The sequence below is a fragment of the Phyllostomus discolor genome, chromosome 14 (assembly GCF_004126475.2).
Source record: "Phyllostomus discolor isolate MPI-MPIP mPhyDis1 chromosome 14, mPhyDis1.pri.v3, whole genome shotgun sequence".
Classification (NCBI taxonomy): domain Eukaryota; kingdom Metazoa; phylum Chordata; class Mammalia; order Chiroptera; family Phyllostomidae; genus Phyllostomus; species Phyllostomus discolor.
This window is the reverse complement of record NC_040916.2, coordinates 40465862-40479124: the sequence shown is the minus strand read 5'-3', so window position 1 is coordinate 40479124 and position 13263 is coordinate 40465862. Positions and strand designations below refer to the sequence as shown.

Here is a 13263-nt window from a genome sequence, read left to right as displayed (position 1 = left end):
CTCTTTGTTTGCTTCCTTCTGGCCCTCCTTAGAAACAGCCTAATGAGCTGTGGCTGGGATGAGATCGAAGGGGAAAGGGGAAGCTTCCTTCCCACCTCTGCCAAAACAGCGGGCCCAGCGCCCTGGGTTGTCCACGGTCCACAGTGACCTCGAGAGGGTGGGGAGGAGGGACAGGGGGGCCCTGGGGCTGGACTGCCTAGTGCTCTCGCCTCCCGGGCCAAGGAGCTGAGGCAGCAGCTCCTTCCCATGGCTTCTTAGCAGGGAGAGCGGCCCCTTGGATGTGAAGGGCAAGGAGCAGCGTGGCAGCCAGGACATCACATTATGGATGCAGGGAGCCACTGAGCGCCTGTGTCCCCTGTCCCCCTAGCACCTGCCTGAACGAAGGACACAAGCTGGGAGGCGTGGCGGTTAAGGGAACCTTTAAAAGCCAAACCTGACAACACAGCAGTGGAGCTACTAATTTGAGGTCCTGCCTATGGTAAAGTAAGCAAATTCAGACTCATGCAGTTCCCGAAAATATGCTTGAACCCCCCTTCTGCCTGCGGGAGAGACCCTGCTCTTACATAATGCTGTTCCTGATGTGTTGCCGGCTTCCGCCTGTGTCTGCATGTAAAAGAGAAACCCCAGGGAAGGGACCCCATGGGGGGACGGAGCCCTATTTAGACTGAGTCGTGACGGCGGCAACCGGGGCATGAATAAACCCTGCCAGTTCAGGATACTAGAGGGACTGAGTCACCAGCTGGTGGCGAGAGAAAAGGGCAAGGAAGGCCTCTGGTCCCAAGCGGTGGGGGGTGGGGGGGACTCTGCTCACATGCTTCCTTGACAGCAAAACTGGCCATTGGGGGCAGGGACTATAGCGACTAAAGTCACCTCGACCCTCTTTACGGGCCCCAGACAAAATTTAAGACGCTTGCGTAGTATTTACCAGTAGATTTAGGGCACCAAACAGCCATGGAAAAAGGCGTGGCTGTGGGAAATCAGCACAGGAACGGGTGCTGAACACGGAGGTATCATTTCGCTCCCCAGTCCAGGCTTTCTTCGATGACAGAGATGCAGAACAGGTCTGCGAATGGCACAGCATCCTCATGGGGAACGGCAGGATGTGGCATGACAGGGTCTCTGTCATCGTGTATTTTAAAATTCCGAGCCCAGGGGAAGGAATTTCCTCTGAGAACAGTCCCTTTGGGTTATGTGAGATGTAACATAAGCAGGGACGTTCTCCCTGGCTCTACGTCTAGTTTGTTGGTTGGTGGGTGGGTTCACCTGTTTCTTTAATCCCCTAAAAGCCAGAACCCAAAAGTTGATATGCCTCAAAAAATAAAAAAATCTTAAAAACGAGAGTAAATATTCCCCAATAAGTAGGGGCTTCCTCCAAGGCAGGGGGTTTGTCTGTCTATTTAGCATACAAAGGCAGAGCTTTATGAAGCCTAAAGCTCCTGCACACACTTCCTAAGTATTTTCGTTACCATAGGTGGGATCTCAAATTAGCAGCCCCCGTGCTGTGTGGTCAGGCTGTGCTTTGGAAGGTTCTCTTATTCTCCATGCCTCCAAGCTCATGTCCTTCCTTCTGCAGGTGCCATGCACCTGTGATGCCCCAGCACTGGGCTGGCCCCGGGAGGGAGGCGGTCATCAGTGTGACCCGGCCCCTGACCACACAGGCGGTGGCCAGGGCTTGGTGGAGTCGGCAAAGAGAATCACGACATAGGAAAATATCTCACAGCTTCTTAGTCTCAATCTGCTATTCTTTTGAGCTTCATACATCAGATCATTTTCATATAGAATTACTCCCCTCCACCCCCACATGAAAGTGGAGGTTTCCGTTGCAGACTTCACGGGAAATACAAACAAACCACAGCACAACGGTGGTCCTCTAGGCCGGTGAATCGGACGCTCACGCCCAGCACTGGACCAGAGAACATCAAAGGTGCCCTGGCAGAATGCACAGTAGTAAAACGCATGTGCACCTCACAAATTGTATGCACTGCCCACCCATTTCTCCCCACTCCCCTGTTCTGTTTAAAGAACTTCTGTTCTTTAAACAGAACCACTCCGAGCCATCCAGGGTGATCCGCATTAGTGCTTAGGGCACCTGAGAGGCAGGCTGGAATGCACTACACTCGAAAGCAGGTTCAGAGAGTGCTCGTCCATCCATTCGCTGAGCTGCCTGTGTGGTGTCGCATCAGGTCCCTTCCTGCTCCCAGGATCCCATTTGTCCAGGGGACGGTGACTGGCCGCCCCAGAGAGTAGTGGGGACACCCCACAACACACGGCCCGGTTTCCACGTGCGATCCCACCGCTCGATGCCCAGTTCAAAGGCGGGCGTCTGTAACACCCCAGTAGTTAGAAACTCCTGGTTCTGCTTGCTTGCTTGCTTTATTTACTTATTTATTTATTTATTTTTTTGCAGGGGGACAAATATTTACATAAAATACGTCCTGAGCAAAGATGGGTTTCTGACGTCTAGTTCGGTAAACTGCCTTCGGGCGCCCTCGTTTCCTCCTTGAGAGGGAGGGCGTGCAAACAGAGGCCAGTTTCGGGCCCCAGGGTGTGCGGGGGCTGGGGGGGGCACTTATTTCTGTGAGAACAACCTCATGCTGACAAAAGGCAACACTTTCTTGTCACCTTGCAGAAGGAAGAGGTCCCCAATAGACCTTCAGCTTGCAGACCCACAGAATGCCCCACAGACATAATTACCAGATGAACATCAGGGTCAGAGTGTGCCTCAGGAGCAGCCGGTGCCGGAACAGGTCCAGGAAACTCCCCGTCTCCCTGCGGGCCCTGCTGGCCGGGTGCGTCAGGGAGAACGTGCACTTGAGCTTGCGGTTCCTCCTGGCAATGAGGTACAGAGCCGCTTCCGCCTCGCTCAGGCGACCCTGGGAGTATAACCAACGAGGGGATTCAGGAATGAATCTGAAAGAGACGTCATCAAAGGCTGTATATTCATACGGGTGCACGTGCAGAGGAGGAGACGACCGACCGACCGACCGACCCTGTGCGCGGGGCCCCTCACCGCGGCCGACTCCACGTGGGTCTGGGGTCTAACGCTCAGTGTCGGGGGCAGAGAGAGGGGGCTACCGGGCGGCCTGCCAACGTGAAATGGTCGTCTGCTCTACGGATGCAAACCAAGACGGCGCTTCCGAAATAGCAGTGAGGCTGGCAAACAGCAGGCATTTACTTTGAAGCAGATTTTAGTGCATGAACGGCAAGGGAAGTCTCTAGGACTAAACAGAACAAACGTCTCATAAAGCCCAAGTCAGTTATGGCTCCAAGTCACAGCCAGGGGTTGTGAGGATAATGTTATGGAGCTAGTTAGTTGTTTTAAGTTCTGGAAAAGTTCCACAAAGAAGATAAGAGTCATTATCATCTCATCAGAAAAATAAACTCGGGGGGAGGGTTGGGTGGGTGGGCTGGAATGGGAGTAGGGGGGAGAAAACTGTACTTGAACAATGATTAAAAAAATAATAATAAAAAAAGAAAAAAAAAGAAAAATAAACTCGTACAAAGTGTTTTTAACATAGTGCTACGCGATTAAGAAGGCAGAGATTAGTTTAAGACCACATAAAAATGAAACAGGGTTTATTACAAATTAGTTCCTTTGAGTATTTACTACTTAAAGTACTCAAATCAGCTGACACACTGACTTGAATTATAATGTCATGAGGATATTTATTAAATCCCCCAAGACCTTAAAAGATAAACGTTTCTTTCTGGTTACTGTAACCCCTGGTTACAAAACAATAATTACTTTCTTCTATAGCTACAAAGTACTGAATGTTTAGGTTGCCACTGGCATCTTCCAACAGTTTAAGGATGGACATTACTTATGTTTCTCTTTTCTTCCCATATCTGCAGACATCTTTAAACGAGTTTTCATACATACTACTATCGTAGGAACGTGGAAGCCTTAATTACTAAACACAACACCAAGTACCTTTGGACCTGATTTGACATTACTGGCCTAGAACAAAACCTGTGGAAATAACATTGGCTACGTAAGGCGCCTTTCCGTAAGGATGGTGAATTGGCAACAAACACTACAGAATGTGGAATTTCCTGGACAGCCAGCCATTGATCACCATTTACTGAACGCCTTCATTCTGTGTCCAGCAGTGAAATAGGCTCAGAGAGGAAAGGTAATGAAAACAAAAAAGGCAAGAACATCCCTGGCCAGGTGTCTCAGTTGGTTGGAGTATCACCCCTTACACCAAAAGGTTGTGGGTTCGATTCCTGGTTGGGGCGCGTACTAGAGGCAACCAATCCACATTTCTCTCTCACATCAATATTTCTCTCTCTCCTTCCCTTCCTCTCTCTCCAAAATCAATAAACATATCCTTGGGTGAGGATTTAAAATAAAAGGGCAGGACTTTCCCAGGAGTTTTGCTACTGGGGACAGAACATTCATGTATAATGTTTAATTGTCAACAAAAGCAGTAACCAAGGCCTTCTAGCATAGAACATCCTGAAAAATCCCTTTATTTACTTCCTCATTACCATTTGGTTATTGTTACTAGACACAAGTAAATACTCAAGTAAAATACTGTTCTGCTGGCAGTTAGGTGTGCCAACCACCCCCGGGATCAGCTGGTCCTGTCCACAGGCGAGGTACTGCATAAACTACCTGATGAAGTCCGACTGCACGTGAAAAGAATAGAAGGCTACTGGGATGAATATAGATGGTACACTTAGAGTAGGAAAATAAGTGAGATGCTAGAAAACACATGGTAATAACATTTAAAACTGAGGAGGACTAGGAGGAGGGATAAAGAACCAGTAAGGAAATACCCAAAAACCAAAGTCATTATCTTTGAGTAATTGAAGTCATTTTTCTCTCCCCTTTAACTTCTCTGTGTTTTCAGAATTATTTATGGGCAATAAAAATTACTCTTAAAACTTTATCAATCATTTTTAAAGACAGTGGCGGAGAGGCATTCAGGCTTTGGAAATTTAACTCTGAGTTAATAAAATTATTTTTACTGGGGAAAAGGTTGATCTTGATTATGAAAACTTAGGACCTGACATTTCTCCACATTTTGAGAAGCCAATAGGCTTCTCCACAACAAAGGCTCGCCCAGTCGCCAGTGGGCGGGTCTGGAAATGGGAGTTGCAGCACATGCAGACCAAAGAGCAATGCCGTTTTTCGAAAGAAAAAGCGGGTTTGGAACCTCTGCCCTCTACTCAGTGGTCCCCTTCAGAAGCTACAGTGCTAATTTAATGACGCTGCCTCTGCTCAGAAATGTTCTGTGGATTTCTTTCTGTTTTATTTTATACACACACATACACATTTAGAGAGAGGGGAAGGAAGGGAGAGAAACATTGATGAGAGGAATGCTGATTGGTTGCCTCTCGTAGGCACCCCCAACTGGGGTCTTGGCCCACAACCCAAGCATGTGCTCTGCCTGACTAGCAATCGAACCAGTGACCTTTCAGTTTACAGGACAACACCCAAACCCCTGGGCCACACCAGTCAGGGCTTCTGTAGATTTCTTAACAAGTGGAAAAACTTTGAAAATTAAAGGGGTACTAATTTATAAAATAAAATTATTCAAATTCTAATATTGTGAAAATAAGGAATTTTTAAGCTAAGTAATATGGCTTTTTTTAAAGATTTTATTTATTTATTTTTAGGGAGGGAAGGGAGAGAGAGAGAGACAGAGAGAGAGAGACAGAGACAGAGAGAGGGAGGGAGAGAGAGAGAGAAACATCAATGTGCGGTTGCTGGGGGTTATGGTCTGCAACCCAGGAATGTACCCTGGCTGGGAATCGAACCTGGGACACTTTGGTTCCCAGCCCGAGCTCAATCCACTGAGCTACGCCAGCCAGGAGTAATATGGCTTTAATAAAACCAAAAAGTGTGACTCTAAAATAACGTGACTGCTTCTTCTGCTGCTCAGAGCTAATTCCACACGTTTTTGTGCCAACATCCACCCAGTGGACACGCAGGGTCTACGGTGTGGACGGCCCTGGGCCCTGACGCTGGGGGAATGTGACTCGGCGGCAGAGAGGCTGCAGCCGTCAGAGCCCTGGTGTGTAGAGACAGACGGGTTCCAGCAGGGGGCAGAAATAAGAGGCCCACTCGGAGGGCACGGGCTAAGAGCTGTAGGATCAGAAAAGAAAGCGAGTGTCTGTCGCCCGAGACGTGATCAAAAACAGCTTTGCGTGGGCAGCGTTTGAACAAACCAGGAAGGCTATTCACTAACTAAGAGGAAATGGGGAGAAGGATGATGTTGCGTCTGAGCAGGCGCCACCTAGCGGCGGAGCGGCCGTCGCAGCCGAGCGTAAAGGACGACTGGGGACAGCACGCGGCTCACTGCGCCCGGAACAGAGTGTGGGAAACCGGACAAGAGAGAAGTAGGAAAGACAAACTGGAGGCCAGCTGCAGGAAGCCTCACATGCCTGGCCTAGGGGAATAAGCATATATTTCGATTCCACAAGCTCCTTTCTCTCTGTTTCCTATTTTTCATGACGTGAATTCATTTCCCAGTAAGTAGCAACCAACTCAGTTGACACACAGAAGAAAGAAAGGCAGGATAGCTTGCCATCCATCAAAGTCACTCTGCTCTTGAAGGGGACAGGAGGGGCAGATTAGATCGAGAAATGACAGATTTATCAAGTATTTTAAAAGAAAACCCCTTCATCTACCAGTATTTGCATGAATGCTTATTAATTCAAGGTCTACATGAGGCATCCATTTATTCCAAAAACTTACAATGCATAAGCTAACAAAATATTGTTTCCCTTTTTGATAAGATGACTTCACTCTAATCCATACAACTCAATGTATTGAATAAATTGCACTTTAAACATAGGTTAACTATTTCTACTGTATTCATTTCTGTGCATACCATTGAACCTGAATAAAGAACTCCTAAATGAGAGATCTCAGTGAAAATTCCACTACAGGGACCCCTCACTTTCAGGCACAGAAGAAAGCTGGTACTATTGCCTGAAAACTGTATTTATCCCAAAGGCTTTCATGATTAAAACTTGAGGCCTGATACCTCAGAAGGAAACCTTTCACAAGCACATTGATACTCCTGGTGAAACAGCCCACGCCTTCAGCACTTAGAGTTCCCCGACCGGGAAACCATCCTTCCCCTGCATTGAGGATTCCTCCCGTATCTGAGGGTCTTCCCACAGCTGCACTCAGGGGCCCCGAAAGGAGCCTCATCTCTGGGGTGAACTGTTGCCACTGTGCGCCAGTACAAATAGATCGGTCCACCCAGTCATACCTGTCTCACACCCAGACCTATTGATGTGGTCCGGCCTGAAGATCTTTAAGTCTGAGACGTCAGGTTCAAAAGAAATTGGCCCCTGACGTCACAGTCTGAAGGATGAGATGCCGTTTGTTGAGAGGGTACTTTGAACGAGGGATACGGGCACCCGAATTACTTAAATGTCTCTCTTCCCAGGAGCTGCCAAGCACCGGAGCACTTTGGGGATGTGGTCCTTCACCGAAGTCGGCTGGGGCCAACTCCCCGAAGGAAACCACGCCGCTCGCTGACCCGCAACCTCTTAAGACACGCCTTCTGCTCACTGAATTTGGACTCCACGAGGAAGCACGACTTACAGAGATAAGAGGAAGACCACCGTTCCCTGCAGGTTAGCCAGCACGGCCAGGGTCCTCCAGGAGCGGACGAAGTACCCCAGCAGGGCGTACTGGGCGATGCCGACCGCGAAGAAGAGGCCGCCGATCGACCCTGGTTCGGGGAGAAGAGGCAGACCTGTTACTGCAGAGGCACCGCCTGCGGACCGTCCCCCACCGCGTCCCAGAGCCGGTCCCTCCCCTTGAGAGTCAGTGGGGAAGAAAACCCACACAAACACAGAGCGTCCGATGATGCTCTTGAAGACGGCACACGAGTGGGAAAGGGGGAAGGTCAGATGAAGGACACCGACCACACGCGGTCAAGGTGGATTTGAAGGCTGCGATGACGAAACACTCGCTGCGCTGCACGTGGTAGTGCCATCTGCCTGATCCCGCGGCGGGGGCTTGGAAACGTTTTTTGCAACATGACAACAAGGGTCTGAGGTCATGAGATGTCATGGCAATAGTGGGACTTCATTTTGTCACGGATGCTGTCCCTGAAATCCTTATTTTAAATCACAACCTACCTCCCAATTCTCCTCCCTATTGCCCTTCCCCGCTTAATTTATCACCATCAGATGGGACACTTTATATTTGTGCTGTTCTTGTCTGTCTCTCCCAAGTAGAATATAATAAGCTCCATGAAGCATGACTTCCTGTCAGCACACTGATAGGAAAAAAATCAATCACGGGGTGGTTAAGAATCCCATATTTTTAAGAATAAATGCCGAGACAGGTATTGAATCCACTGGCTTGCCCAACACACTTGCAAATTCTATACCTCTGTCATGCTTCCCAAATCTGCTACTGTTGCTAATAGTACCAGAAATAGCTACTATTTATATATTAGCTACTGTGTACTGAGCATTAATTCTTTTACGTATGTTATCCTAGAACGCAGGGACCATTATTGGCCATCCAAAGAGTAAGAACATAGCTCAGAAAGGTTAGGTGCTGCTGTCCAAGGACGTGGAGCTGTGCGTGGCTGGGCCGGGACTCGAACCCTGGTCGGTCTGACAGGAGGGACTGCATCCGCACACTCCTCCCTCACACGGCCCTCCCAGGGAAAGGTGGGCTTCTGCGGGCAGCCCAGAACAATAGGCTCGAGTGATGCTGTTACACACATTTTCTACAAACGTTCTGTAAAACAAAGGTTTGCTTTTACTCTTGGTCTTAGGTTATCGAGCTGAAACTAAAACTAATGGCATGTGCACTCTGTGCCCCAGTGAGACAGAGGGGGAGCCTAAGGGAGAGCTGACATGATGTCGTGTTCCCTGTCCAGAACTCCGAAGCAGAGCGTGTGGCCCAGTACGCAGGCGAGGGTGACTGGCAATGCAGGGAAATCAACAGCTGCCCCAGGTTCACCACGGCGCATCATGCAGCACCTGGCTCCCACGGACGAGGCCCTTTGTCGGTGCTCAGCACACGTCTGCCCACTCAGCGCCCACTGACTGCGGAGTGGGCGAAGGAACAGTGTGCGCAGGAAGAGACCGTTCCAAACCCTCGTTCCGCCACGTGCTGCTGTGTGACCTCGGGCAAGTCACTAGGTGTCTCTGAGCCTCAGGTTCCTCAGCAGTGAAACAGAAATAATGACACCTACTTTGAAGGGCAGTTGTCTGTTTCGGACAGAATAATGCATGCCGCACAAATGCGCATTTGTCCTCCTGTGACATGGATATGGCCCCTCGTATCTAGTAACCCCTCCCTGAAGAAGAGCCACTTAAAAGCCTCCTGCAGGGGGTATCTGCTACAAACTATTGTCCGCCTAGCACTACTCCCTAATTCCAAGTACACCTCCTTTCTCTTCTGGGGAGCTGGTCCCCGCTTACTTCCTCCCTGGGGTTCCCGTGGGGGCTGCCACTCAGAGCTTCCCTAGCTGCAGGCGTGACCCCAGCTGGGCGGTCAGAGCTTTTGCCCAGGACTGGGAGATCTGAGACCCGCGAGGTGCATCCCGGACTGAGCAGAGGACACTTCTCGGAAAGGGCGAGGACAGAGGTGGGAAGCACCTGACCTCCTGGCTCCAGGCGCCTCCACGGCCCGGCTCTCCTGTGGTCTGGTCGTGCCAGCCAAGTGATTTCCCTGCACCCCCAGGTGAACAGTGTCGCCTCTCGGTCACAACCGATAAAACGGTGAGACTTGGTGTCCCCTGGATATGAGGGACACGAGGGCACGATTCAAAGGTTCTAGTCTGATGACCTTGAGAACTGCTGTGACATTACCGCAGACAGAGGTCCCAGAAGGGGATGGGGTCCTTTGGCTGGAAGAGAGCCGTCCGTTTTGTTTGAGATGCCAATCGACATGCACGGCGAACACCCAGTGAGAAGCGGCCCGTGGATGACGACGGGGATACGCCGTAGAGACGGAGGAGAGGCAAAGCTCTGGGTCGTTTGGTTTAAACATTTAATTAAAAATGAGCATTTCACATCACTGCTTTTGCATTCTGGAGTACCAGAAGTGGTTTGGGAACTTTTTATGGGCCTTCGGATATTCGAGCCAATTTTTCAGATTTCTTTTCTGCCTGTTCTGAGTTTATTTCAAGTCTGCCGATCCTGCTGGGTTTGCGGCAGGAAAAACCCAGCTCCAGCCGGTGGAGAAAACAGTGCACAGTGATGACTTCGTCTTTGTAAGTGGCACCAACGCTCCGCCCAGTGTTCAAACGTAAGTCTTGAAGCTTCCTTGATTCCTCTTCCTCGTCCCCTCTCAGCTGATTCCTTCACGGGTCATGTCCCCACCCAAATCCAGCTCGAATGCACCCTCCCCCCTCCTCTTCCCCACCCCACCTTGTGAGGTTTCTCTCCCCACAGCCAAGTTCCACGGGGCCAACCACAACGGGCTCCTAGACTGCCTGTCAGTTCCTACCCATGCTCCTCTGCAATCCACTCTTCACAAACCTGCCGGAGGGATCTTTCTGTGTGCACGGTGCTACTGCTCCCCTATTTAACTCACCCGCTGGCTTAAACTCCGAGGGAGAAACAAATTCTCACTTAGCCTATCATGGGCCCTAACTTGCTCTTAGCCTATCTTCCAGGACCTCCAACTGGCTCTCTCCCCAGTCTTCCCCTGCCTCTCTACACTACACCACAGGCATCTTTGCAGGTCCTCAGAGCAGCTCATTCCTGCCTCAGGACCTTGGTTCTTGCCATTCCATCCTTCTAGAATGTTCTCTCAGAACTTCACACACCTAGGTCTTCCTCATCATTCATGTCTTAGATCAAACACCTACGTCAAGGTTTTCTCCATTTATCCTATTTAATATAATTGTGCTCGGATTGAGCGCGGGCTGGGAACCAAAGTGTCACAGGTTCAATTCCCAGCGAGGGTACATGCCTTGGTTGCAGGCCATGACCCCCAGCAACCACACATTGATGCTTCTCTCTCTCTCTCTCCCTCCCTCCCCTCTCTAAAAATAAATAAGTAAAATCTTAAAAAAAAGTCTTCCATCTTCAAAAAAAAAATTGTGCTCCACAATTACTGTCTAGCCCATTGTCATGTCTAATTTTCTTCACCATACTTAAAATTTTCTGAAATTACCTCAGGTCTGTTCTGCCTGTCCTGATTAAAACACAAACTCCATGAGAACAAGAACCTTCCCTCACCTACCCCACTGTGCCCACCCTTTTATCCCACGTGCCTGACACAGCAGAGTCTGGTCCGTGGGAGGGTCTATGTAATAATCGAGTCTTGTGGAACAGAGAGGCAAAGGAAAGCTCCAAGGACACACAGCAATGTGTCAACCGTGGTGGCTTCCGGCTGGGGAGGACTACATGTGTTCTTTGTACTTGACTGTATTTCTTGATTTTATTTTACAGCGGACATCAATTCTTTTTGTTGTAAGATACTTATACAAGGGGAAAATAAGCACTATATTAATATGAAAATTTTCACAGCTGTATTTGATTTCTTGAGAAGGTGATCAGATGGTTAAAAAGAATACAGAATATGGCCTCAATGTTGAAACTAAAATAAAGCCAAACAGTAAAGAAATGTTCCAATGAGTACTATCTGTTGACTTGAACATATTGTAAAAGCCAGAAGATCCATGAGACATGGGTTCATAAGATATGATAAGAAGGCTCTGAGAAAGGAGTTTCCAGTATTTCCCGTCTGCACTGCTTTTCAGCTTAAGGTGAAAGCAGCGACCGCCCTTCTGAGGACACGGACATCCCCCCAGTAATCTGGAGGCAGCCTGCGAGGGTGGGGGCGTGTTCCCCTCTGGGAGGCAGGCCCCAGGGGAGACTTTCCACCGAGAAATACAAATGAAATGACTCGCTCACAGTCAGACAAGAACAACTTGGGAAAGCAAATCTAGTAGTTGGACAGAGAGCATGTCACGTCCAAGTGCATTTGTAGGCTCCAGGGTTACACTGGTCCCTGCTCACCACCTCCAAGTGTGCATGCAGTACCTGCGAGTGCCCAGTAGGCGGTGCCCACACACTCGTTCAGCAGGACAAAGGCCACCAGCGACATCCCTCCGTTCATCATGCCCACCAGGAAGCGGGTGACTGCAAAGAACTCATACGACGGGGAAAACCCATTTGCAATAGCAAATAAGATGTCAAGAGCAAAACCTAGAAAGAGAATAACAGTATTCAATAATCCAGAGACAAAACAGCTTTGGATGGAAGCAATACATTTTATTCATTCGTTTGTAAAATGAAATCTTGGTAAATGTAAATTTTCTGAGGGTTCGGTTTGTTTTTTAAAAATATTTCTTTTAAGAGCTGTCAATAAAAACTGAGATTTTCTTTCTTTGTTACAAGGTGACTTCTGTCCATCATGCACAGTTTTCAATTATGCGCAAAAATGCTGGAAATTTACAACATCCTGGCTCACACTCAGCTTGTCAAGAGAACCACGCTGAGTCCTGGAGAGCTCATCTGAAATGAGCCAGCAACACAGGAAAGGAGGAAATGGATCTAGCAGGCCGTCTCAATCTTTGTTCTCCCTAGAAACAGGGCGTAAATTAGAACCCGGGGGTGCCAGCACCTCTGAAAGCTCACAGTGCAGCTGTCTGGCCATCTCCAGAGATGCCAGAATCAACTCTGGCTGCCGTCCGGCCTCTTAGCTGTGTCGTAAAACCCAACTCTGTGTCCGCATGGCAATTCCCTAAGAACCGAAGGAAAGGGTCCACTTACCGCTTCCCCTGGGAAATCTGTCCTCTAATTCAGCTCCCGAACACGCGGACGGATTACCTGTGAGGTAGACCTTTTTCCTCCCGAAGCGATCCGAAAGCTGGCCGAACAAGATCACTCCCACAAACACGCCGCTGAAGAAAAAAGAGCTCGCTGCGCTCACCTTGTACGATCTGTTGGCAATTAAGAACCACTAGAGGAGGGAAAGACCAAAGGGAGGCATTTAGGTCACTGGAAGGCTGGCTGGATGGAGTTAGCCCTTAAAAAAACACGTGTAACAAAACTTGTCCACCCAAACTTCTCTGCAGCATGACCCACGATTAACCAGATTTCCACAGAGCACCCATCCCGGACCACATCCAAAAAGATCTTATCCCCAGAAACACCGGAAATTGTTATTACTGAATGATATCCCAGAATACTCTGTACACATCACATCACAGCGCCAAGCACGGTGCACAGTGGCTAATCCCTCACACATCTGTGTGTCCTTCAGGCTGAGCCCCTGCACTTCCAGAGCCCCTGCATTCGCAGCTCTCTGACTCCAAA

The 13263-nt window shown here is 49.2% G+C and overlaps 1 protein-coding gene across 1 annotated transcript in view; it reads right to left on the bottom strand.

Annotated features, from left to right (window-relative positions):
* Positions 1–13263, bottom strand: part of SLC22A15 (solute carrier family 22 member 15) — a 69915-nt gene that overhangs the window by 22234 nt on the left and 34418 nt on the right. The window contains exons 3-6 of the mRNA XM_028502769.2: positions 12775–12907; positions 11986–12150; positions 7568–7697; positions 2695–2910 (exon numbers count right to left, since the gene is read on the bottom strand). Coding sequence (XP_028358570.1) covers positions 2695–2910; positions 7568–7697; positions 11986–12150; positions 12775–12907 — 644 coding nt within the window. The remainder of the gene's footprint in view (positions 1–2694; positions 2911–7567; positions 7698–11985; positions 12151–12774; positions 12908–13263) is intronic.